This window comes from Choloepus didactylus, chromosome 22 (genome assembly GCF_015220235.1).
Source record: "Choloepus didactylus isolate mChoDid1 chromosome 22, mChoDid1.pri, whole genome shotgun sequence".
In the NCBI taxonomy this organism is placed as follows: domain Eukaryota; kingdom Metazoa; phylum Chordata; class Mammalia; order Pilosa; family Megalonychidae; genus Choloepus; species Choloepus didactylus.
Window position 1 is genome coordinate 11,654,406 of NC_051328.1, and position 26,711 is coordinate 11,681,116.

Below are 26,711 nucleotides of genomic sequence, written 5' to 3' on the forward strand. Positions count from 1 at the left end.
CTCAGCACAGTGAGGAAGATAAAGCTGATTAAGATGCAGACGCTGTTCCCACTTAATAGAGGATTAAGATTTCTATAAACAAATACATGTCAGAATGTAGAAAGGGTTAAGGAATAGACATGGAAGAAGAAGGAAAGATCTGAGGAGAGAACATTTCAGCTGACCTTTGCTATCTGGATAGCCAGACATGGTGGCAACTAATAAAAACCATATTCATTTTTTCTTAATATTAAGTACGTGAAATGTGGTAGGGAAGGGGTGAATTAAGGGGGCACTCTCAAATGACTAAAAAGCTTCCTCTAAAATACCAGAATCCTCGAGATCAATTTTCAAATGAAGGCTGAGTATTCACATAAAGCCTCAAGAAAATTCAGCAGAGCTAGTGCTTAGCTGTAGCTTCTAGAACTCTGGCACTCAGATTCTATCAGGATATGAAAATATGGCAACTGTGATGGTTAGCTTCATGTGTCAAATTGGCCAGGTGATAGTACCCAGCTGTCTGGTCAAGCAAGCACTGGCCTAATAATTGCTGTGAGGACATTTGTGGCTGGTTAATAAACCAACAGGCTGGTTTATTAAATTATCAGTCAATTGGCTACAGCTGTGACTGATGACTCACCGAAGGGCGTGTCTTCCACAATGAGAGAATGCAATTGGCTGGATTTAATCCAATTAATCAGTTGAAGACTTATAAGCAAGACAGATAGAGGACCTTCACTACTTCTTCGGCTGCCCAGCAAAGCATTTCCTGAGGAGTTCATCGAAGCTGCCAGTTCGTTTCCTGAGGAGTTCATCGAACACATTCATCAAAGATCCCAGTTCATTTCCTGAGGAGTTCGTCGAAGTTGCCGGTTCATTTCCTGAGTTCATCCGACATCTTCCTTGGAGTTGACAGTTTGCTGACTGCCCTACAGAATTTGGACTTGTGCACACCCACAGTTGCGTGAGTCACTTGTAAATTTTATAGTCATAGATACCTCTCATTGATTGTTTCCCTAAAGAACCCTACCTAATACAGCAACAAAATAGAAAAATAACTTAAAACTCATTTCTCAATGTCTGAACAGTTTTTCTCATCCCAAAGTTGAATAAGGTAACTTGTTCTCTAATTAGTAACTGAGGAAAGTGGGGGAAAAGGTAGTTGAATACTCTGTGAACATTTTCATTTCACCCAGTCTTTACTTGTTTAGTTACAGTCTGGAGTAGCAAAATGGGCCATGACAACTATTTTAGACCTACACACCATGACTTACCAGCTGAGGGACCCTGCCCAACACATCCTGCCTCTCAGCTCTGATGCCTCTTCTGTGAGACAGAGATACGAATATCAAGGGAATCAACTTATTGTGAAGGAAGCTATTTCTAGCCTATAAATCAGGTCTATTTCAAGATAATCTTGCCACAGGTCAACCTCTTCAAGCCTTGCTGTAAATATTTCTAGGTATAAGAAGGAAGTTTTTTGGCTGGAGAAAAACAGAATGACCCTTGATAAAATTATTTTATTAGGTTCCCTAAAAATAAATGGTGCCACTGTTGGAAAAATATAATTCAAAACAAATCCTTCTCCCAACCCAGAAAAATTCCACAAAGGCAGAAGAGAAAGAAAAATAAATTTATTATTGAATAAGCATTAAAGCAGAATGAGACAATACAGGCAAGCCAAGCTGATTTAAAAACATTACATAATGTGCTCAAGATAAATGATAACTTTGCCTCAAGTAAGAGGACTGGATAGCACCATTTGTAAAACACAGTTCATCTCAAACTCACCTGTTAACTGAGGTGGTCTTTGTGTTAACCAACTGCTTCCACCCAAAGGAATAATAAAACTTCTCATATCCATGACAGGCAGATAATTACCAGGTGGAGCCAAGGCCTAAGTTAAACTCCCAAGGAAATGGGGAGATGAGGGCACTGAACTTCCTTGTTTACATTTAAGGGAAATGCTCCCAGGTCCCTGAGAAAGACACTCCTGGGTTGACAAGTTGGCAAAAGGCTTATTTTGTTTTTAAAAAGATTTACATAGATCTCAAAGGGGCAGAGAAAGGATTTACAATTACAAGTTTTTTAAAGAATGCCCTAAGAAGAGTGAAGGGAGGGAGTCTCTTCCCCTCTTTGCACCAAAGAAAATTTATACTCTTTTTTTCCCTTCAATTTGTATTTACCCTCACACCATACAATTTAAAACTAGAACCATCTAGAGATTTTAAGCTCAAAAGGTACAGTTTAGACTATGGCTAAAACAGAAAGGAGACTCAACAGTGGGACTCGAATTTGCCAGTAACTCTGGCAAGTAATTAATCTCTGAATTTCAGTTACCTCATCTTTGAAGCAGATATAATGACACTTTACTACTTCAGGGATTACCAAAAATAATATAAATTATGTGAATGTCTGAGTTTAGGGTTGAAAATGCAAAAGAAAAGTATTATAGTGCATATAGTCTCATAAAAAGTAGGATGCCATAGAGCTCACATTTCAGAAATAGAAGAGAGTATAACCCTAAGTGGTCAAATGGAGGAGACTATAGTAAGACTAATTTACACTAACCTCAGGAGCAGGGTCCTGCACCCCCTAACTACTCATGAACCCAGTGAAGATGTGGCAACCAACTACTGTTTTAGTTATTAAACCTGTCCTGAAATCTACTTTACAGCAGAACTTTAGTTCCGAGGGGAGGGTTGCTAGCTGTTGGCACAAACATCAAGTCTCTCCTCTTGGGTGCAGTCAAATTTCCCTCCCTGGCCTTCCTCACCACAGCCATATGCTAGCCACTGAATGGACGCAGAAATGATGTGGGCTATTTCCAGGCCACAGCTGTTAAAATATGTGTTTCCTCCTTGTTCTCTTTTCCTTTTCTACCTGCTATAAGTAAGTATCTGCAAGGCAGGTCATTATCTCTGTCCTAATCAAGTAGGTTTCCATGTGAGAGAAGTAAACCCTAATGCCCTAAGGCCTGCACTATATGCAGAGAACATGAAAATGCGTTCCAGAGGTCTATTTCTCTAGAGAACCCAGGTGGAGAAAGGCTGCCCTGGAGGATGAGGGAGCTACATGACTAAAGAAACCTGGGTCCCAGAACAACAATGAACTCTACATAAATGATAAATTATTCATTATGAATTTTGAGGTCTATTTGTTACAGCAGTTAGCTTTACCCCAACTAATAGCCCTAAAATGATTCCCTTTAACACAAATTTGTTACTTATACCCTCCTTTCCAAGATTAAAAAGACAGTACACAAATCAAATATCCATGTTTTTGTTTCTCGCCACAAAATATAAATAACTTATGCAATTCTGGTATGGGGGTGAATTTACCAGTCAACACAGAGGTCAATACTTTTATATTTTAATTAAAAAGTAGATAATCTATTTTTAAATTACAAATGCAATTTCAAGAAAAAAATTGTATCTATACACTGACTTTACATACATAATGAAAAACTTTAAAGTTTTAAACCTCTCCATTTTCAAAAGTCTTTACCCTCCTCTACATGTATCTAGCATTGTTCTGTAACAGGACTGTTGATTTAAAATTAGAAAGTGAAGACATTTTTCCAATGAAATGCTTTATCACTCACTTGTAAAACTCACCAGGGTTGTTTTCATTCTTAGCACCCAGAGTTTACCAGAATGATCCAAAGCAAATCAGCCTAGATGTTTAAGGAAAAACATTTTCCAGGAACTGCGTTACCTATCCCTCTCCTATAAAGAAGCTGTCCCCACACGCATTATTCTGAACAAAGTGTTAATGTTGTTACTTCGAATGGCATCCCGACAGGCAGTGATCACCTGGTTCTTTGGTTTCCCAACTATATGAAAAGAAATATCACGTTAGTATGATACAAAAGATAACTAAAAGTGAAATTACATATCAGAGTCTAGTTTTGGAAAAAGGAAAAAAAAAAAAAAAACTGGGGTAGAAAAGGATGTGCAAATTAAGCAATATATCTCACCACTCTGTAGAAAAGATAACTTCATGAGGGAATTTGTCATAAGCCAATCATAGAAGCCAAAAGTCAGTTTTACAGAAGAGGATCGAAGCTCCTATCTACCTAGCAAAGGTTATTTGTAAAAGGAGGTCAAAAGTATTAACCCAAAATGAGAATTCAGGTATAAATAAATCTCTGGCTGTATTTTTCTATTCTTCAGGTTTATTCTATGCTGTTTTTCTAAATTTTTAAGTTGGATGCTTAACATTATTTTTCAGTCTCTCTTTTTCTAACAGAAGCCTTTAAGGCTATACATTTCCTCTTGGATATATGCCACAAAGTTTTCTTTAGAGGATGCAGCAAGATCTAAGAAAAGAGGCTGAAGGTTTTCTTTCCCTCTGAAGTCTGGAGAGTAATTAAAGTGAAACAACAGGCTGACTGATGAATTCAAGGGACTGGTCCCAACTTGAGGGTTAATGGTATGTACTCTAGGCCCCAATATGAATTCCTGGATGCTTACCACCATCTTCAAGAATTCTCACCAAAACATTATACACAGATGCGCTATGAAGAGACTTACCACGCAGACGACCTGCTCTTTGTATCGCTTGATTTACTGCTTTGAGGTTTCCCAACAGCTCTGTATGGTTGTTACAGCGAATTTTATATCCATTTAGCAAGTCCTTATTAAGGTCATAGAGTTCCATATAGCGATTCTTCATTGTTTTCCTGTGTAAGTCAATAGAATCATCCTACCTCAATATAGCAGACTTAAATGGAAAAACTTACAAACTTCATAGGCACAAAGATGTTTTTTTCATTTTAAAAAGGGTAAATGCTAGTTTGCTTTGAAAACATTGAGAAGTTTCTATCAAAATATTCTATTTCTTCCACATAAATGGAAGACAAGTAGTCTTCCTTGGTAACTGACCCATGGTTTGTTTGGATTTAGGAACTAAGAAGTATCAAGTGCTTACTGGGCTGGGTGGCAGAGAAAAGTGGGCAAAATGCTAAGCTATTCCCCAACTTACAGATTAATATTCATTAAATGAAAGTGATCTATCTTAATAAAATATTTTTAGACAACTAATAGATTCAGCTTCATGTTTTATCAAGGTTTTAAAAACAAAGGCATAAAATTAAAACCATAATGAGATATTAATATACAATGATTAAAATGACTAAATAAACCTGATAATACGAAAAGCTGACAAGGACATGGAGCAACTGGAACTCGTGTAGGCTGCTGAGGGGAATGCAAAAGGGTAAGCCACTTTTGAAAATGGTTTGGCAGTTTCTTAGAAAGTTAAACACAAACTTATTAAATGACCCAGCAATCCCATTACAATGTATTTACCAAAGAGAAATGAAAACATGTTCTCAAAAAAACTGTATGCAAATGTTCTTAGTAGCTTTATCAAAATCACCAAGTCTGAAAATAACCCAAATGGGTAAACAAATTACAGCATAGCCATACAATAGACTACTACTCAGCAATTTAAAAAAATTAACTACTGATACGTGCAACTTCATAGATGAATCTCAAAGGTATTACATTATGGTAAATGAATGGAACCAGACTTCAAAAAACTATATACTGTATATGACGTTTTGGAAAAAGTTACATAACAGGGAGAAAAACAGATCAGTGGTTGCCAGAGACTAGAGGTGAGGAGAGGCACTGACTACAAAGGGGCACAAAGATGATGGAATTATTCCATATCTTGATTGTGGCAGTAGCAACACAATTGTATAAGTTTCTCAAAATTTGCTGAACTGTATACCTAAAAAGGGTGAATCTTCTCCATGCATATTATCAATCATATATCAACTAACTTCTTTTTTAAAAATAAGAAGAAATATTTACATCTGAGAGCTTCTAAAAGAAATATAAATAGCTCAGGAAAGAAGGAATTTAGAGATTGGTGGTCATTTTCCTCCAGTTTTGCACAAATCAAATGCCTAAAGCCAGCAACATCTTTTTGACTATTTAAAAAAACAAAAGCCAGAGATCGGGCATTTGATAATTCATATATATATATATATATATATATATATATATATATATATGTATATGTATATATTTATATTCTTAAATATATTTAAATTTTGTTTGTTTTTTATAGTAAAAAGGAGGCAACAGGATACAGGTGACAGGAATGAGAAGGCAGACTTTTCTGCTTATGCCTTATTTTGTAAATCTTACTTTGTTACTGTAACAAAGTTTAAATAAATATGTAATAAAATTAAGCCAAAAAGGAAAAACTGTCAATCTCCCAAAATTGAAAGCAAAATAAAGTAAATGAACCGAACTGTAGATCATGTTGTGGCATAACCAAAAAGAGAGAAATTAATTGAAATTATTTTAAAATAAGACTTATTTGACTGAAACTCCCTACTAGGATATACCATAAAGACACAAAGAACTACAAAAAGTCATCTTAAGGCGGGGCAAGATGGCAGACTGGTGAGCTGTATGTTTTAGTTACTCCTCCAGGAAAGTAGGTAGAAAGCCAGGAACTGCGTAGACTGGACACCACAGAGCAATCTGACTTTGGGCATACTTCATACAACACTCATGAAAACGTGGAACTGCTGAGATCAGCGAAATCTGTAAGTTTTTGCAGCCGGGGGACCCGCGCCCCTCCCTGCCAGGCTCAGTCCCGGGGGAGGAGGGGCTGTCAGCTCCGGGAAGGAGAAGGGAGAACTGCAGTGGCAACCCTTATCGGAAACTCATTCTACTGATTCAAACTCCAACCATAGATAGACTGAGACCAGACACCAGAGAATCTGAGAGCAGCCAGCCCAGCAGAGAGGAGACAGGCATAGAAAAAAAACAACACGAAAAACTCCAAAATAAAAGCGGAGGATTTTTGGAGTTCTGGTGAACATAGAAAGGAGAAGGGCCCTGAGGCGCATATGCAAATCCCGAAGAAAAGCTGATCTCTCTGCCCTGTGGACCTTTCCTTAATGGCCCTGGTTGCTTTGTCTCTTAGCATTTCAATAACCCATTAGATCTCTGAGGAGAGCCCGTTTTTTTTGTTTGTTTTTTTTTTTTTTTTAATCCTTTTTTCTTTTTCTAAAACAATTACTCTAAGAAGCCCAATACAGAAAGCTTCAAAGACTTGCTATTTGGGCAGGTCAAGTCAAGAGCAGAACTAGGTGAGCTCTGAGACAAAACGCAATAATCCAGTGGCTGAGAAAATTCACTAAACACCACAACTTCCCAAGAAAAGGGGGGTGTCCGCTCACAGCCATCGTCCTGGTGGACGGGAAACACTCCTGCCCATCGCCAGCCCCATAGCCCAGAACTGCCCCAGACAACCCAGTGTGACGGAAGTGCTTCAAATAACAGGCACACACCACAAAACTGGGCGTGAACATTAGCCTTCCCTGCAACCTCAGCTGATTGTCCCAGAGTTGGGAAGGTAGAGCAGTGTGAATTAACAAAGCCCCATTCAGCCATCATTTCAGCAGACTGGGAGCCTCCCTACACAGCCCAGCAGCCCAGAACTGCCCTGGGGGGACGGCACTCACCTGTGACATAGCACAGTCATCCCTCATCAGAGGACCCGGGGTGCACGGCCTGGAAGAGGGGCCCACTTGCAAGTCTCAGGAGCCATACGCCAATACCAAGGACTTGTGGGTCAGTGGCAGAGACAAACTGTGGCAGGACTGAACTGAAGGATTAGACTATTGCAGCAGCTTTAAAACTCTAGGATCACCAGGGAGATTTGATTGTTAGAGCCACCCCCCCCCCTCCCTGACTGCCCAGAAACACGCCCCATATACAGGGCAGGCAACACCAACTACACACGCAAGCTTGGGACACCAATTGGACCCCACAAGACTCACTCCCCCACTCACCACAAAGGCTAAGCAGGGGAGAACTGGCTTGTGGAGAACAGGTGGCTCGTGGACGCCACCTGCTGGTTAGTTAGAGAAAGTGTACTCCACGAAGCTGTAGATCTGATAAATTAGAGATAAGGACTTCAATTGGTCTACAAATCCTAAAAGAACCCTATCAAATTCAGCAAATGCCACGAGGCCAAAAACAACAGAAAATTATAAAGCATATGAAAAAACCAGACGATATGGATAACCCAAGCCCAAGCACCCAAATCAAAAGACCAGAAGAGACACAGCACCTAGAGCAGCTACTCAAAGAACTAAAGATGAACAATGAGACCACAGTACGGGAGATAAAGGAAATCAAGAAGACCCTAGAAGAGCATAAAGAAGACATTGCAAGACTAAATAAAAAAATGGATGATCTTATGGAAATTAAAGAAACTGTTGACCAAATTAAAAAGATTCTGGACACTCATAGTACAAGACTAGAGGAAGTTGAACAACGAATCAGTGACCTCGAAGATGACAGAATGGAAAATGAAAGCATAAAAGAAAGAATGGGGAAAAAAATTGAAAAAATCGAAATGGACCTCAGGGATATGATAGATAATATGAAACGTCCAAATATAAGACTCATTGGTGTCCCAGAAGGAGAAGAAAAGGGTAAAGGTCTAGGAAGAGTATTCAAAGAAATTGTTGGGGAAAACTTCCCAAATCTTCTAAACAACATAAATACACAAATCATAAATGCTCAGCGAACTCCAAATAGAATAAATCCAAATAAACCCACTCCGAGACATATACTGATCACACTATCAAACACAGAAGAGAAGGAGCAAGTTCTGAAAGCAGCAAGAGAAAAGCAATTCACCACATACAAAGGAAACAGCATAAGACTAAGTAGTGACTACTCAGCAGCCACCATGGAGGCTAGAAGGCAGTGGCACGATATATTTAAAATTCTGAGTGAGAAAAATTTCCAGCCAAGAATACTTTATCCAGCAAAGCTCTCCTTCAAATTTGAGGGAGAGCTTAAATTTTTCACAGACAAACAAATGCTGAGAGAATTTGCTAACAAGAGACCTGCCCTACTGGAGATACTCAAGGGAGCCCTACAGACAGAGAAACAAAGAAAGGACAGAGAGACTTGGAGAAAGGTTCAGTACTAAAGAGATTCGGTATGGGTACAATAAAGGATATTAATAGACAGAGGGGAAAAATATGACAAACATAAACCAAAGGATAAGATGGCCGATTCAAGAAATGCCTTCACGGTTATAACGTTGAATGTAAATGGATTAAACTCCCCAATTAAAAGATATAGATTCGCAGAATGGATAAAAAAAATGAACCATCAATATGTTGCATACAAGAGACTCATCTTAGACACAGGGACACAAAGAAACTGAAAGTGAAAGGATGGAAAAAAATATTTCATGCAAGCTACAGCCAAAAGAAAGCAGGTGTAGCAATATTAATCTCAGATAAAATAGACTTCAAATGCAGGGATGTTTTGAGAGACAAAGAAGGCCACTACGTACTAATAAAAGGGGCAATTCAGCAAGAAGAAATAACAATCGTAAATGTCTATGCACCCAACCAAGGTGCCACAAAATACATGAGAGAAACACTGGCAAAACTAAAGGAAGCAATTGATGTTTCCACAATAATTGTGGGAGACTTCAACACATCACTCTCTCCTATAGATAGATCAACCAGACAGAAGACCAATAAGGAAACTGAAAACCTAAACAATCTGATAAATGAATTAGATTTAACAGACATATACAGGACATTACATCCCAAATCACCAGGATACACATACTTTTCTAGTGCTCATGGAACTTTCTCCAGAATAGATCATATGCTGGGACATAAAACAAGCCTCAATAAATTTAAAAAGATTGAAATTATTCAAAGCACATTCTCCGACCACAATGGAATACAATTAGAAGTCAATAACCATCAGAGACTTAGAAAATTCACAAATACCTGGAGGTTAAACAACACACTCCTAAGCAATCAGTGGGTTAAAGAAGAAATAGCAAGAGAAATTGCTAAATATATAGAGACGAATGAAAATGAGAACACAACATACCAAAACCTATGGGATGCAGCAAAAGCAGTGCTTAGGGGGAAATTTATAGCACTAAACACATATATTAAAAAGGAAGAAAGAGCCAAAATCAAAGAACTAATGGATCAACTGAAGAAGCTAGAAAATGAACAGCAAACCAATCCTAAACCAAGTACAAGAAAAGAAATAACAAGGATTGAAGCAGAAATAAATGACATAGAGAACAAAAAAACAATAGAGAGGATAAATATCACCAAAAGTTGGTTCTTTGAGAAGATCAACAAGATTGACAAGCCCCTAGCTAGACTGACAAAATCAAAAAGAGAGAAGACCCATATAAACAAAATAATGAATGAAATAGGTGACATAACTGCAGATCCTGAAGAAATTAAAAAAATTATAAGAGGATATTATGAACAACTGTATGGCAACAAACTGGAGAATGTAGAGGAAATGGACAATTTCCTGGAAACATATGAACAACCTAGACTGACCAGAGAAGAAATAGAAGACCTCAACCAACCCATCACAAGCAAAGAGATCCAATCAGTCATCAAAAATCTTCCCACAAATAAATGCCCAGGGCCAGATGGCTTCACAGGGGAATTCTACCAAACTTTCCAGAAAGAACTGACACCAATCTTACTCAAACTCTTTCAAAACATTGAAGAAAATGGAACACTACCTAACTCATTTTATGAAGCTAACATCAATCTAATACCAAAACCAGGCAAAGATGTTACAAAAAAGGAAAACTACCGGCCAATCTCCCTAATGAATATAGATGCAAAAATCCTCAACAAAATACTTGCAAATCGAATCCAAAGACACATTAAAAAAATCATACACCATGACCAAGTGGGGTTTATTCCAGGCATGCAAGGATGGTTCAACATAAGAAAATCAATCAATGTATTACAACACATTATCAAGTCAAAAGGGAAAAATCAATTGATCATCTCAATAGATGCTGAAAAAGCATTTGACAAAATCCAACATCCATTTTTGATAAAAACACTTCAAAAGGTAGGAATTGAAGGAAACTTCCTCAACATGATAAAGAGCATATATGAAAAACCCACAGCCAGCATAGTACTCAATGGTGAGAGACTGAAAGCCTTCCCTCTAAGATCAGGAACAAGACAAGGATGCCCGCTGTCACCACTGTTATTCAACATTGTGCTGGAAGTGCTAGCCAGGGCAATCCGGCAAGACAAAGAAATAAAAGGCATCCAAATTGGAAAAGAAGAAGTAAAACTGTCATTGTTTGCAGATGATATGATCTTATATCTAGAAAACCCTGAGAAATCGACGATACAGCTACTAGAGCTAATAAACAAATTTAGCAAAGTAGCGGGATACAAGGTTAATGCACATAAGTCAGTAATGTTTCTATATGCTAGAAATGAACAAACTGAAGAGACACTCAAGAAAAAGATACCATTTTCAATAGCAACTAAAAAAATCAAGTACCTAGGAATAAACTTAACCAAAGATGTAAAAGACCTATACAAAGAAAACTACGTAACTCTACCAAAAGAAATAGAAGGGGACCTTAAAAGGTGGAAAAATATTCCACGTTCATGGATAGGAAGACTAAATGTCATTAAGATGTCAATTCTACCCAAACTCATCTACAGATTCAATGCAATCCCAATCAAAATTCCAACAACCTACTTTGCAGACTTGGAAAAACTAGTTATCAAATTTATTTGGAAAGGGAAGATGCCTCGAATTGCTAAAGACACTCTAAAAAAGAAAAACGAAGTGGGAGGACTTACACTCCCTGACTTTGAAGCTTATTATAAAGCCACAGTTGCCAAAACAGCATGGTACTGGCACAAAGATAGACATATAGATCAATGGAATCGAATTGAGAATTCGGAGATAGACCCTCAGATCTATGGCTGACTGATCTTTGATAAGGCCCCCAAAGTCACTGAACTGAGTCATAATGGTCTTTTCAACAAATGGGGCTGGGAGAGTTGGATATCCATATCCAAAAGAATGAAAGAGGACCCCTACCTCACCCCCTACACAAAAATTAACTCAAAATGGACCAAAGATCTCAATATAAAAGAAAGTACCACAACACTCCTAGAAGATAATGTAGGAAAACATCTTCAAGACCTTGTATTAGGCGGCCACTTCCTAGACTTTACACCCAAAGCACAAGCAACAAAAGAGAAAATAGATAAATGGGAACTCCTCAAGCTTAGAAGTTTCTGCACCTCAAAGGAATTTCTCAAAAAGGTAAAGAGGCAGCCAACTCAATGGGAAAAAATTTTTGGAAACCATGTATCTGACAAAAGACTGATATCTTGCATATATAAAGAAATCCTACAACTCAATGACAATAGTACAGTCGGCCCAATTATAAAATGGGCAAAAGATATGAAAAGACAGTTCTCTGAAGAGGAAATACAAATGGCCAAGAAACACATGAAAAAATGTTCAGCTTCACTAGCTATTAGAGAGATGCAAATTAAGACCACAATGAGATACCATCTAACACCGGTTAGAATGGCTGCCATTAAACAAACAGGAAACTACAAATGCTGGAGGGGATGTGGAGAAATTGGAACTCTTATTCATTGTTGGTGGGACTGTATAATGGTTCAGCCACTCTGGAAGTCAGTCTGGCAGTTCCTTAGAAAACTAGATATAGAGTTACCATTCGATCCAGCGATTGCACTTCTCGGTATATACCCGGAAGATCGGAAAGCAGTGACACGAACAGATATCTGCATGCCAGTGTTCATAGCAGCATTATTCACAATTGCCAAAAGATGGAAACAACCCAAATGTCCTTCAACAGATGAGTGGATAAATAAAATGTGGTATATACACACGATGGAATACTACGCGGCAGTAAGAAGGAACGATCTCGTGAAACATATGACAACATGGATGAACCTTGAAGACATAATGCTAAACGAAATAAGCCAGGCATAAAGAGAGAAATATTATATGCTACCACTAATGTGAACTTTGAAAAATGTAAAACAAATGGCTTATAATGTAGAATGTAGGGGAACTAGCAATAGAGAGCAATTAAGGAAGGGGGAACAATAATCCAAGAAGAACAGATAAGCTATTTAACGTTCTGGGGATGCCCAGGAATGACTATGGTCTGTTAATTTCTGATGGATATAGTAGGAGCAAGTTCACAGAAATGTTGCTATATTAGGTAACTTTCTTGGGGTAAAGTAGGAACATGTTGGAAGTTAAGCAGTTATCTTAGGTTAGTTGTCTTTTTCTTACTCCCTTGTTAAGGTCTCTTTGAAATGTTCTTTTATCGTATGTTTGTTTTCTTTTTAACTTTTTTTTCATACAGTTGATTTAAAAAAGAAGGGAAAGTTAAAAAAAAAAAAAAAAAAAAACAAGGGAAAAAAAAAGATGCAGTGCCCCCTTGAGGAGCCTGTGGAGAATGCAGGGGTATTCGCCTACCCCACCTCCATGGTTGCTAACATGACCACAGACATAGGGGACTGGTGGTTTGATGGGTTGAGCCCTCTACCACAGGTTTTACCCTTGAGAAGACGGTTGCTGCAAAGGAGAGGCTAGGCCTCCCTATGGTTGTGCCTAAGAGCCTCCTCCCGAATGCCTCTTTGTTGGTCAGATGTGGCCCTCTCTCTCTAGCTAAGCCAACTTGAAAGGTGAAATCACTGCCCTCCCCCCTACGTGGGATCAGACACCCAGGGGAGTGAATCTCCCTGGCAACGTGGAATATGACTCCCGGGGAGGAATGTAGACCTGGCATCGTGGGACGAAGAACATCTTCTTGACCAAAAGGGGGATGTGAAAGGAAATGAAATAAGCTTCAGTGGCAGAGAGAATCCAAAAGGAGCCGAGAGGTCACTCTGGTGGGCACTCTTACACACACTTTAGACAACCCTTTTTAGGTTCTAAAGAATTGGGGTAGCTGGTGGTGGATACCTGAAACTATCAAACTACAACCCAGAACCCATGAATCTCGAAGACAGTTGTATAAAAATGTAGCTTATGAGGGGTGACAAGGGGATTGGGAAAGCCATAAGGACCACACTCCACTTTGTCTAGTTTATGGATGGATGAGTAGAAAAATAGGGGAAGGAAACAAACAGACAAAGGTACCCAGTGTTCTTTTTTACTTCAATTGCTCTTTTTCACTCTAATTATTATTCTTGTTATTCTTGTGTGTGTGCTAATGAAGGTGTCAGGGATTGATCTGGGTGATGAATGTACAACTATGTAATGGTACTGTGAACAATCGAAAGTACGATTTGTTTTGTATGACTGCGTGGTATATGAATATATCTCAATAAAATGAAGATTAAAAAAAAAAAAAAAAAAAAAAAGACATAATGCTGAGCAAAATAAGCCAGGCACAAAAAGAGAGATATTGCATGTTAGCACTAATGTGAATTCTGTGAAAAATGTACAATGTTTTATACTGTAGAATGTAGGGGACCTAGAGATACCAATTAGTGGAGGGGGAATGATAATCTACTAAGAACAGATAAACTATGGAGGGTAATCTCAATGTTATGGGAATGCTCAGGAATGATTATGGTTTGTAAACTTTCTTGGATATAGTAAGATCATGTTGGAAGCAATAGAGTTATTTTAGGTTTTTTTTTTTTTCTCTTATTCCTTTGTTTTCTTAGGGGTTGTTAATTTTCTTGGGGTATGGTAGGAACATGTTGGAAGCAATGTAGTTATTTTAGATTATTTGTTTTTCTTACTCCTCTGTTTGGACATGGTTTATTAATTTTCTTGGGGTATGGTAGGAACATATTGGAAGCAAAGTAGTTATTTTAGGTTATTTGTTTTCCTTAATCCATTGCTTTGTTTGAAATGTTGTGGGGTTTTTTTGGTTGTTGTTTGCCTGTTTGTTTTTAATTTTTTGATAAACAAAGTTAAAAAATTGAAAAAAAATCAGTAGAAAAATGGGAGTAAAAACTAAATGACAAATAGGGTGGAATGGGGGGATGGTTTGGGTATTCTCTTTTCACTTTTATTTTTTATTCTTATTCTGATTCTTTCTGATGTAAGGAAAATGTTCAGAAATAGATTGTGGTGATGAACGCATAACTATATGATCATACTGTGAACAGTTGATTGTATACCATGGATGACTGTATGGTTTGTGAATATATTTCAATAAAACTGAATTAAAAAAAAATAAATAAAAAAAAAATAAAGTCTCCCAACCTATGAAAAAAAAAAAAAAAAAAAAGTCATCAAACTGTTTTCAGCTATCATATTGTTGATAATAACACTGGCATTATTCTTAAATACTGCATGTATACTGTAAGATAAAGGAAATAGTTATGTTGATGCTGGTTGGAGCAACAAGTCTCACCATAAGAGAGAAGAGATATAGTTATAAAATCAAAATTAAATAAGAGCCTGTTTTCATAAATGTCAACTGGAAATAGTACAAACTCATGATACAGTTTCTTAATGAAAAAATATACATACATTTCCTAGTTCTACCCATTAAAAAGGCCTAGAAATGATGACCAACCCGGTAGCAATGAGAATTTCTAGTGCTCAGACCTGTGATCTCTACATACCATTTCATCCAAGGTGTATAATCAATGGTTCACAGACTCATCACATGGTTGTACATTTCTCACCACACTCAATTTTAGAACATTTTCATTAGTTAAATAAAAAAAATAAATACCATTTCCCACTAAAAAGACCATGATCCTTAGAGAAATGGCTAATTCCAGGTTCAGACCAAGAAATGTACATGACAAGATGTACGCCTTGTCATATGAGAAAGCAAGACAGTAACAAAAACTAATGACGCTGTGGCCAAGGAAAACTGTAACCAACCTGAAGCAGCTTACAATAAACAAAGACATTACAAACTGGCCATCAAATGAATAACTGAAATGGATCAAAACACATTAAATATGTTTTAAAAAAAAAACATAACTTCATAGTGATTTTAAAAATCTCAATGGTCACCTTAGATGAAACTAGGGAACCATCTCATTTTTTAAAAAGCTGATAAATAAAATAAAAGACTCACAATTTAACCTGTCTTTCCTGTACAAACTATCTCAGGGAACCACATTATTCATTAAGTCATGAAAGAATGTTATTCTTTACAGAAGTATTTCAGCTAATATATGAAGAAGAAATTATAGAATTAGAGAATCACTTTTTTTGCAAACCCCAAAAGAAATACAGGCATACCTTGGATATACTGTGGGTTTAGTTGCAGACCACCATAATAAAACAAGTCACACGAATTTTTCTGGTTTCCCAGTGCATATAAAAGTTATCTTTACAGTATACTGTGTCCATTAAGTGTACAGTAGCATTATGTCCAAAATAAAATAAAATAAAAACTTTAATTTAAAAATACATCCTTGCTTAAAAAAAAAAAAGCTAAAAAATGCTTTTGCATTTACAATTTGGCTAACACAGCTTTTGGACTATCTCAGCTTTCAACATGCCTTTCTCACTAAGCTTAATCGTTTCTAGCTTTGATTTAAAGTGAGAGATGTGTGAAGCTTTTTCACTTGAACACTTACAGGCCATGTAGGGTTTGTAACTGACCTAATTTCAATATTACTGTGTCTCAAGGAATGGGGAGGCCTGAGGAGGGGGAGACCAGGAATGGCCGGTCAGTGTGGCAGGTCAGTGCAGTGGTCAGAACACATATAACTTTTATCGATTAAGTTTGCCATCTTATATGGGCATGTTTCATGGTGCTCCCAAACAATTACAATGGTAACATCAAAGATCACAGATATACCATAACAGATATAATAATGATGATGAAAATGTTTGAAATATTGCGAGAATTACTGAAATCTGACACAGAGACACGACATGAGCACATGCTATTGGGAAAATAGCACTGATAGACTCGCTCAATGCAGGGTTGCTACAAACTTTCAATTTGTAAATATCTCAGTATTTGCAAAGCACAATAAAATGAGATATGCCTGTAATGGATCTAGGAAATGATCATCAATATCTGGTAACCTAATAAAAAGAGACAACCAGACATTATGGTTTATATGTGTACAGGTTTCTCTAGACCATAAACCGGAAGTAGAATTACTGGGTCAAGGGCTATGTAGATTTTCATATTTACCAAAGAGTCACTGCACCAAATTACACCCCTACTAGTAGTATCTCAGAGTTGCCACTATTCGATATTGCTCTCATTTTCAGCCTGGCACTTGTCCTGGCCACAGTGAATACTTACATATCCCTCATCAGACGAGCATCCTCAGCTCGGACCAGCAAACTTCGGATCAGATTAGAATTATCAGCCATGTCAGCACTGAGCTTCTGGTGCACTGAATGATATTCATCCACCTGGAGACCATGAATACTCAGGAATTAAAAAGGTCTCACAGACTTCTTGAAAACTAGACAAACTGAGAGACTATCTTCCAGATACAAAGGCCTCTTCTTTTCCCTGTACACTCTACCATCTTAGCTACCTCCCATTATTTCATCTCCTCTTCAGCAAAATAATTAGTCGATGCCGCCTCCACTACTCAACATGACACTCCATCTGGATCCTTCCCATCTCCCAGCACTGGGAGCCCTAGCAACACACACACGCATTAACACTTTAGGGACTTGGGGTGAGGACGCTGTGATAATTTGGGGTCAATCACGATCCTCATTTTGCTTTTTTTTTGAACCTTGAAAGCACTAGACGAAAGACCAAAGTAGATACAACAGAGAAGACGAAGGGTTAGCAAAGGAAATGTTAACATGACATTTTTTTTTTAAAGTCGGCCTCTAAACAAAGCAAGCAAAGTGGTCAAGAGCTAACCATTCATGAATCCTGAAGACATCATGTTAACTGAAATAAGCTCAATAAAAGGACAAATACTGTATGACCTCACTAATATGAAATAATTAGAGTAAGCAAATTCACACAGCCAGAAACTAGAACATAGTTTACAGGCACTAGGAGTGGGGATAGGGAATAGGGAGTTATTGTTTAATAGGTACAGAATTTCTGTTTGGGGTGCCACGAAAGTTTTGGTAATGATGGTGGTGATGGAAGCACAACACTGTAAATGTAATTAACAGTACTAATTATATATCTGAATGTGGTTATAAGGGGAAATTTTAGGTTGTATTTATGTTACTAATAAAATTTTTTAAAAAAACATAGGACCATACAACACAGAGAACCCTAATGTAAACTACAGACTATAGTTAACAGTATAAATATATTAATACTGCTTTATCAACTGTAACAAAGGACCACCCTAATGCAAAGTGTTGTTAATAGGGAAAACTTTGGGGGTGGGGCAGGATGGGGGGTAGTATGGGAATCTGTATTGTATTTTCTGCATGACTTTTCTGTAAACCTACAATTCCTCTAATAAAATTTCTTTTTAAAAAAGAGCTTTTATAGAAGAAATCCTTTAACTAGTGAACTCTCCCATACTAGTTCAATTATTTAACTTTACTTTTTATTTTTAAATAATTTCAAACTTACGGGACAGTTGCGAAAAATAATACAAACCCCAGAGAAATCCAACATACCCCTACCCCCTCCCCAGATATCCAGATTATTAGCTCAATTTTGATTTTTAAAATTTGCAAAAATTATTTTAAACATGACTATCATATAACATAAGTACATTCACGGTATCATTAATCTCCTAAGAGAAACACTTCAAACACTACTACTATCACATCCTCCCAAACCCATTCAATATGCTCCCTCACCTTAACCAACACTTTTCGTAATTCCTCAAAGTAGGCAGGAAAATCCGCTTCTACCTGAAGGTCTTCAATAGCAAAAAATGATGCCATGGACTGGATGATATCAGCAGCCAAATCAATATCATCAGTATTTACAGTGATCTATCAGGAGAACAAAAAAAAGTTTTGGCATCCTCAGATATTAAACAAACTTATCTGAAGCAGTTCTCGAACTTCCTCATATTCAACACATTGTGGAACATATATTTACACGTGGTGATGGATCCATAAGGTTAGCTGTCAAGGAAATAACCCACCACATTATTTCCAGCCCCTGGCTAAAAGACCAATCCTCTGGCCTTATCGACTAAATGAAAGAAACCATTCAGACAGTGAAAATGTTTCTGTTTAACTCTGTATTCCCAACCCTTCCCAAATCAGACATTAGGACTGAAGGGAAGAAGGGAGGGAGGAAGAAAAGTGCTGTTCTACATCATGCCTCAGTGTCTAAAATAACAACACTTACAGACCAAGTTGAAATGTGATTTATGACCTTAAGACTGTTATCAAGCTGTAAAGGCATAAAAGAAATTACTTTGGGGGCCTCCTCATCTCACCTGGCTTAGTATAAGTTCCACTGTTGAGGGACCACCCCAGTTAGCCCTGCCCTGGGCATAACCAACCAGCAAGGCCTGTAATTGCCTATGTTTGGATGATAAAAGCCACCCGCAGTTTCTACAGAGGGCCCCTGCCATGTCTGCTTTTCATGCAGTACAGTTTAAAGCCGCCAATCCCCAGCATCCACAGGAAAGCCTTACACCTCCCCTCTGCGTCACAAGAAAGGCAAGAGCCCGAGACCCAAACTCCTCCCCCTCCGGCCCCACTAACCCTTGTGGGAGCCTAGGTAAGGTAAGCCCCAGACCCCTCCACCATCTTCATTTCCCACCTCGCCCCCTCCAAGCCCTCTGATCAAATCAAGTTGTCCTTTCACAAATTCTCATTCTCAGCTGGCTGGCTATCTGTATTTGAGTCTCATCACTCCAAGAACTTCCACATAATATCCAAAATACATACTGCTGAATGATAAACATTACATGAGCACTCCAGGCCCGATGACAATCAACATTACCTCTCCACTAAGTTTTATTTTTATATACAGCTGGCCACCATTCCTTAAGGATGTGAAACACACTTGAAATGGAGCATTCTGAATGTTAGTGTCTTCTGGTAACAGAAAATTCTGGTTGAGCCACATAACAACCTTAAAAATGAATACAATGAAACAACATTCATTTTTGAAGTACAGTCATTTGTGAAGAAAACAGTTATCCTTATTTATAGTTTTACTGCTCGAATTAGGGGAAAAAAAACAATTATACTTCACCCCACCACCACCAAGAAAACATACTCCCTTTTCCCACCTCATACATGTTCTTAAGCAACATTCAAAATTATGTCTGGTCCCATAATGCAAGAGTATTACAAGATTTCACAGCATTTTCTACTTAGACATAACCTTACATGCAATGTATAAAAAAAAATTCAACTATGATGCTAATTCAGGTATATCCTTGACAATGTAGTCTGCTTAAAACTACCATTCTGTTCTTCAAAAAATGTTTAAATGAAGGACTCACAAGCACACACCACAGACACAGAAACACATTCAAGCAATAAGAGTAAGTTCTAACATTAATAATAATAATATTTCACAGTGGTTTGCAACACAGGCTCCACATAAGAACTCCGTGAGGTCTCTTGAAAGGGCCTGCTTACAGGTACTGGTTCCACAGCCAGGGAAAGGGCCTGAGCATCTACACGACTAAAAAGCTTCACCAGAGTTTCTGAAGCCCAGCCAAGGCTAACATCCACTGGTATTAGTCCTTTAAACTTTACAAGATGCTGTCACACCAACCACGTAATCTTCAGGGCCTCCCTGCGAGGTGGGTGAAATCAAGGCTCAGACTGGGGAAGGGAATTCCCCCACGATCACTAAGAATTTAATTAAAGTAGCACTTGAACCCAAAAATGTTTCCGGCTCCAAGAATCACTCTCTATCCATCTTCCTAGAGGTTGCTCACGAAAAACTAGGTCAGGACAACCACATGAGACCATAACAAATGAAAGAGAGGAATTAAAAACTGGTAAGAATTGACCTATAAGCAAGGATTGCTCAGGTAAATAACGCATGCATTCCTTTGAGGAAGAAACAATATTTTAGCAAACATTTTGTTACAGGTTATAAGCCAACTCCAAGCTATATTTAACTCTTTCCTGTCAAATTTACTGCTACCAACATAACACATTCATGTAATTTCCCCCTTTCTAGGAAATACCGTCTAGAGGATTCCAAAGTGCAAAAATATTGAAAAAATAAAGCAAGATACTCACCCTCTGTGCCCGTTCTGCAATGATAAAGTTAACATAACTGAGTGGCTCACTGGCAGAGTCCGGGCTGGTCAGTGCATACATGGAAAATCGGGGGAGCTGTCTCGTCAATTCAAATACATGAAACTGGGTGCTATGGCCAACCAACAGAACACAAGAGAATTGTTTTGTGTACAATGCTACTTCAAAGTGCAAGGCCCAGAAACTAAATAAAAATCAAGACTGGGTCATCAAGTTGATATTTAAGGGTTGCACTGCCGTCAACCAACAAAACTTAAAGATTAAATTACTACAGTAATAAGCTTTGGCATTTAGAGATGACTCTACATATACACACATATACCAAGTCTTTAAAAAACCCCAAAAGAATGTGAAAAGCATTCATCTTCCACAAACCTAGAAAGGCTTTTTTCACTAGCTATTATAAAGATGCATCCTAATCCTTGTAGAGTCTGAGGCCAAAACTAGAAATTGACAAATTACCAATAAAACATATATTTTAAACTTGTGAACGTGAGATCATCTGACTAAAAACAGAAAATAACCATCTAAAACTTATATATCCTTTACATTTTGAAAGATTTCAAACTAAGGAAATGTCATGGGGAACCCTGAGTGGGTGAGTAGAATCCTTAACTGTCTTCTCTGATCCCATAGACTCTATGGTGTAATGAGAAATCTATACATCTTGCCCTCTTCTAAACACTGTCTAGAAATGAACTGTGACTTGCAAAGGATCACCTGCTTCTGTAACCCACGAAGGTTTTCAAGTGCAGATCCACAGGGACATCTTTGGGAGGTGTAATTGGGATGCGGATGGAGCTGGAGAGATTGTGAGTGCTGGGGTGCACCACGTGGCTTTCACCTATAAAAATTCCCTCTGCAAAAATCAATACCGCTCGGATGACGGTATCTGCAAGGAATAGGAACACAGGCAGTTCCAAGAAATACTCCAAGAAGGTACCAGCTCTTACAAAGGCCAACTGTAAATTTCTTACCATTAGAAGTGGAAATGCACAATTCTGCATGAGCAGCTCGAATCTCATTCCCCAGATTGACTGAGAGGGCAGTGTGCAGCTTGGTATTGGCCGGGATAATGCCCCGATGCCCATCAGCCTCATTCACTGGACTGCTCAATTCACCCTGCAAAACACCCAATCTGCTTCTAACTCAGCCACAAAAACTAATGTCAACTTTAAATAATATTCAGCTTCAAAACACAGACACCCCATCATCTTATTAATCTGGTTCTTAAAAATTCAGAGAATTCACCTCATTTATGCTCCCTTGCTCTATTCTACCCCTGTGGGAAACACCCGTGCCCCTTTCTGTGGTTTATAGTCCACTGTACCTCATCATTCCTTGAAAATAAATTCACTTGGTCTAGCAAATTCAAATACAGCAATACTTGAAGTCCAACTCCCTAGCCCATTCTCCAGCCACAGCTTGGTATGGGCACAAGCACACACACACAGAGATTTTGTAATTGTCAATTTTTTTATTTGTTTTTAAAAAGACAAAAATAAGCTAAACGTACCGTTCTTGCTTCTTTTCACTCAATATCACACCTATCCATCCACATAAGTCCAACTATATATACTTCATTCTTTTGAGCTGCTTAATATTCCCTAGTTCATACTCCCTACTGATGAACATTTAAGTTGCATCCAACTTGTCACTGCTACAAAGAGTACGATAGTAAATGTCTCTGAACACTCACTTAAATACTTCTATAGTTTAGATGCCTAGAAGTGGAATTTCTAGATCAAAGGATACACACCCTCTTACTTCTGCCACCTGCAAAAGGCTGAAGTGAACTGCTCTTCTGCCAGTGGGTGAGAGGGAGCCCATGCCCTGGCAGACACTGACACTCTCATTGTTCTTCTGTATTTCCCAATCCTCCTGGTCATTCTCAACTTTACAGACTCCATTTCCCTTTACATTAGGCCCTACCTTGCTGTTTTCCTCATAGTTGCGGAGTTCCAGCAACAGATTCTGTTTTTTCTGACTAAGCTCCCGGATGAGGTCCTGCTCCACGCTGGTGTCCATGAGGTTCCCCTTCATTTCAGCCGTTCCTGGCAGGTAGCCCCGGACTGAAGAAGAGGAAAAAATACTTCCTAGGTTGGAGAACAGCCCAAGGACAGCCAGCTCTACTTTTAAGGCCTCAATTACCTCTTCTTAAAACCCAAAAATCTAAGTTCCCATCTCCCCAACTTAGGTGACTTTATTGACCTAGAAGACCTCAGTACAAACACCTTAGAATGGAATTTCCTGATCAAGTTGAAACTCTAACTCTTCAAGGATTTTTCCCTTCCCAATTTACTTTCCCCATCCACTGAGCAGCAGATTAACTGTATGTGGCCATCCATCCGGTAATCTCCCTCTACCACACCAGCAATTGCAGAAGAAAAGTTGTCTTTAAAGATGACCTCCCCTGTTCGGTCACTTCGAGCATCAACCTAAAAATAAAACAAGAAATTGAAAATTTGCTTATGCTACAGTTTTTTTTTAAACCACAGAATTTTAAAGTTAAAATCAGCTTTAAAGGTCATTCAGTCTAGCAGTTTTCAAGAGTGCTCCTCAGAGCCCTGAGGCTTCTCAGGAGGTACCTATGACCCTTAGGGCCAAGGGGGATCATATGGGGCCTTAACCAGGCCTACTTTCTTCTCCTTCTTCTCTTTCTAAGTAAGTTGTTTTACACATTGGCCTTCCACATATTTCATTTGAAGAAATAAGTCTACTGAGAGACAGTATATACAGCATATATAGCAGAGTACAAAAGGGCATGGGCCTCACAGCCAAACTGCCCTGGTTTGGATACCAGATCTTTCGCTTGCTATCTGTGGGAGCTTGGGCACGTTTCTTAACCATTCTGTGCCTGATCTCCATATCTGAAGATCAGTGACAAGAACATGGGGAAAATAACAGTATCTACACCTCAGAGGGTTGTAATGAGAACAAGAGGCATTCACATGTATAAAGCATTTAGAGCAGTGCCTGGCAGACTGTTCACAATAAATGCTCTATAAAAAATGAGATCTTTATTACATATAAATGTATAAAATTTGTTTATTTATAAAGTTTGAAAAATGCCAAGTTAGCTGAGTCTTCCACCCATACAACCTTTTACAATAACCCCAGTAAGAGTCTCTCTTCTACATTAAAACTATTCGGGTACTGCCATCCTCTTTTAGTGTCCTCTTCCCAAGAGACTGGGCAAATAGGTAACTGACTAATGAGAAACAAATGAATCTCAAAAACAATAAAGATGGACAATCAATTAAATGATAATTTTGTTCCAGGAGAGAACACAGGGATTATCAATAAAAGGCTAGCTACAGAAAATATGGTAAAGCAATCATTTCAATGATCAATGCCATCAACAATTTTTCCCTTTTCATAAACATTCTTCTGGGCAAACCTTTGCCACAAAAAAAAATAAATAAATAAGGCAAATTAAGTCACATCCTACCACCAGCTCCTGCCATGGGTCTGGAATCCATGAAATTCAAATATCTATGCTATTAATAACAACATCATGTAAGCCTGAAAATTACAGATGCAAAAGCCTGTGAAGTAAAGAGTGGTCTGTATTTAGTAAAGCTCTGGGCACATTAACACAACCCCCTGCCTCAGACTGAACTTGCTTCTCTCCACTTAAAGTCTAGCTACTTACAAGCCTCCCACACTACATTTCTATAATATTTAGCAAAGAGTGTTCATTTGCTAAGAAGCAGGACTCCAAATTAGGTTCTTTTGCTAAGAAGCAGGATTCCAAATTAATATTTCTGTAGACATTTTACTCTTTTGCTTTATCCAAAATGAAGGTTTTACCGTGGAAGAGAGGACAGTCCTCCAACTCAACAAATACAACAAAAGATAGAGTCAGTTTGCTAGTAGTATTTATTTAGTACGTTTTTCACCCACATTCACAAATTAGAACAGAAAATTTATTTCTGCTAAGTTTGGGTATCAGCTTTTCCACTTACATAATGAACTGAGTAATTTTCTTTTGGGTATGTGTACGTGTGTATGCTCTGGAACAGATTATATAAAAAGAATTCCTTTAAAAATGTGAAAGCACCTGACCATAAAAACACCTAGGCCCAGAGTTATATCTGGAGGTAACTCTTAGATAACGCTCTCCATTTATTTCATCGTTACCAGGCTCACAGTTTTCTAATTCTTGAATTAATCATAATAATTTATATTTCCCCAGAAAATAGTTTATTTTGTGGATTTTCAAATCCATTTAACAAGCAAGCACACAGCCTTCCCTTTTAATTTTTAATACTACCAAAGACAAAATTAAGTGGAGAAGTGGGGACCAACAAAACAGCTTTTTAGAATCTGCTCATACAATACCAGAGGAAGGGTACAAGATACCAGCCAAAAGTAAAGAAAAACTAACGAAGAAAAAATAGGAATTAGCTGATCTGGCACTGACAAACAAGAAAACTTAGGCAAATGGTATCCATAGAGATCTGGCAGCTACTCGGGCAGTTTCTAATAAGGCAGTCCTGACTTGCCAAGAGACTGCAAAAAATTCTTATTTAAACTTAAAAAAGAAAGCGAGAGGACAGTATTTTACAGTTAGAGCCAGGAAAACTATATGCTAGCATGATTCTTCACACTAATTCTAAGTTTCCAGTCAATTTTGAAGATTAGAAAAGAGCAATTCAAACATTTCATTATTAGGCTATCAAAATCCTTTTTTTTTTAAACTGGTCTATACCTAGAATCAACCTAACTGAATGAACTCTCCTTCCTTCAAGGAAGAGATTTAGAAAGAATCTTCTTAGAGATTTCCCCCCAAACAGACCTTTTACAAGACCAAGAGGATACTCACTCACTCTGTAATGCTTGACAATCAACTATACCAGGAGAAAAAATACGTGGAAAGATGGTGAAATTAAATTTGAAAGCACAGCTATGGAAGTCAGGTTTATAACTAATTTCACATTACTGTTCTGATTCATATAGCCAATACATCTCAGGCACTATTATTCTGAATTATACCTCAACTCTGCTCCTTACACTTACCTTCCCATTGGACCAACCAGTTATCAGCTCACATACTCCATCAGAATTAAGGTCAAAAGCATGAATGCTCATGGCATGATTTTTGGACTGAAAAAGAATTCCAATAATTAGTACAGAAGTCTCCCAATAGCTACAAAATCTCTGAATATCAGAGGCTGAATCATACTAACTTTAATTCTCCAATATCGGGCTGTTTTGTCATAAACTCCAACTGTGCCATTGGAAAGGGCATAACCAAATCGACTGCCATACATAGGGCAGAGAGAGGTGATTACCTGCAAAAACAATACATAAAAATATATCTTTTCATAAAGCCTCAATTTAATGCAAGTATAGCTTCAATACAATTGCATGCTTTGTTACAAGTGTGTTAAAATTCTACTTAAATGCATTTCTAATTCATTAATAGGAAATGAAATATATCCCTCTTTCTCTGTGATCCAGGTCATGTATTTCAGAGTTGGATATTCAGATTTAAACAAACTCACAAAGTTTGGTGTTTTAGATCAAGCTCAAGTGGCAGCAAATTATTTTTAAAAGACAATAAAATTAAAGGATTAAGGAGGAAATACCAGCTGAGTAAACAAGATCTAGAGTATGTACAAAAGATACTTTACACGTTAACCAAAAGGTTTTAACGGTTATTCCAGTTTTTCCTTAACCTATCCTTCAGTCTAAATTAAAAGATTTGTATCAACCCACAATTGAATATATTTTATATGTATACTT

The 26,711-nt window shown here is 37.9% G+C and overlaps 1 protein-coding gene across 1 annotated transcript in view; it reads right to left on the reverse strand.

Annotated features, from left to right (window-relative positions):
• Positions 1–1,593: 1,593 nt before the first annotated feature.
• BBS2 (Bardet-Biedl syndrome 2) overlaps positions 1,594–26,711 on the reverse strand; it is a 41,660-nt gene continuing 16,542 nt past the window's right edge. Inside the window, exons 6-17 of the mRNA XM_037815578.1 lie at positions 26,153–26,257; positions 25,983–26,069; positions 23,263–23,398; positions 22,893–23,032; positions 21,938–22,082; positions 21,681–21,852; positions 20,943–21,072; positions 19,681–19,812; positions 18,576–18,713; positions 17,083–17,195; positions 4,515–4,663; positions 1,594–3,814 (exon numbers count right to left, since the gene is read on the reverse strand). Coding sequence (XP_037671506.1) covers positions 3,708–3,814; positions 4,515–4,663; positions 17,083–17,195; positions 18,576–18,713; positions 19,681–19,812; positions 20,943–21,072; positions 21,681–21,852; positions 21,938–22,082; positions 22,893–23,032; positions 23,263–23,398; positions 25,983–26,069; positions 26,153–26,257 — 1,554 coding nt within the window. The 3' untranslated portion in view covers positions 1,594–3,707. The remainder of the gene's footprint in view (positions 3,815–4,514; positions 4,664–17,082; positions 17,196–18,575; positions 18,714–19,680; positions 19,813–20,942; positions 21,073–21,680; positions 21,853–21,937; positions 22,083–22,892; positions 23,033–23,262; positions 23,399–25,982; positions 26,070–26,152; positions 26,258–26,711) is intronic.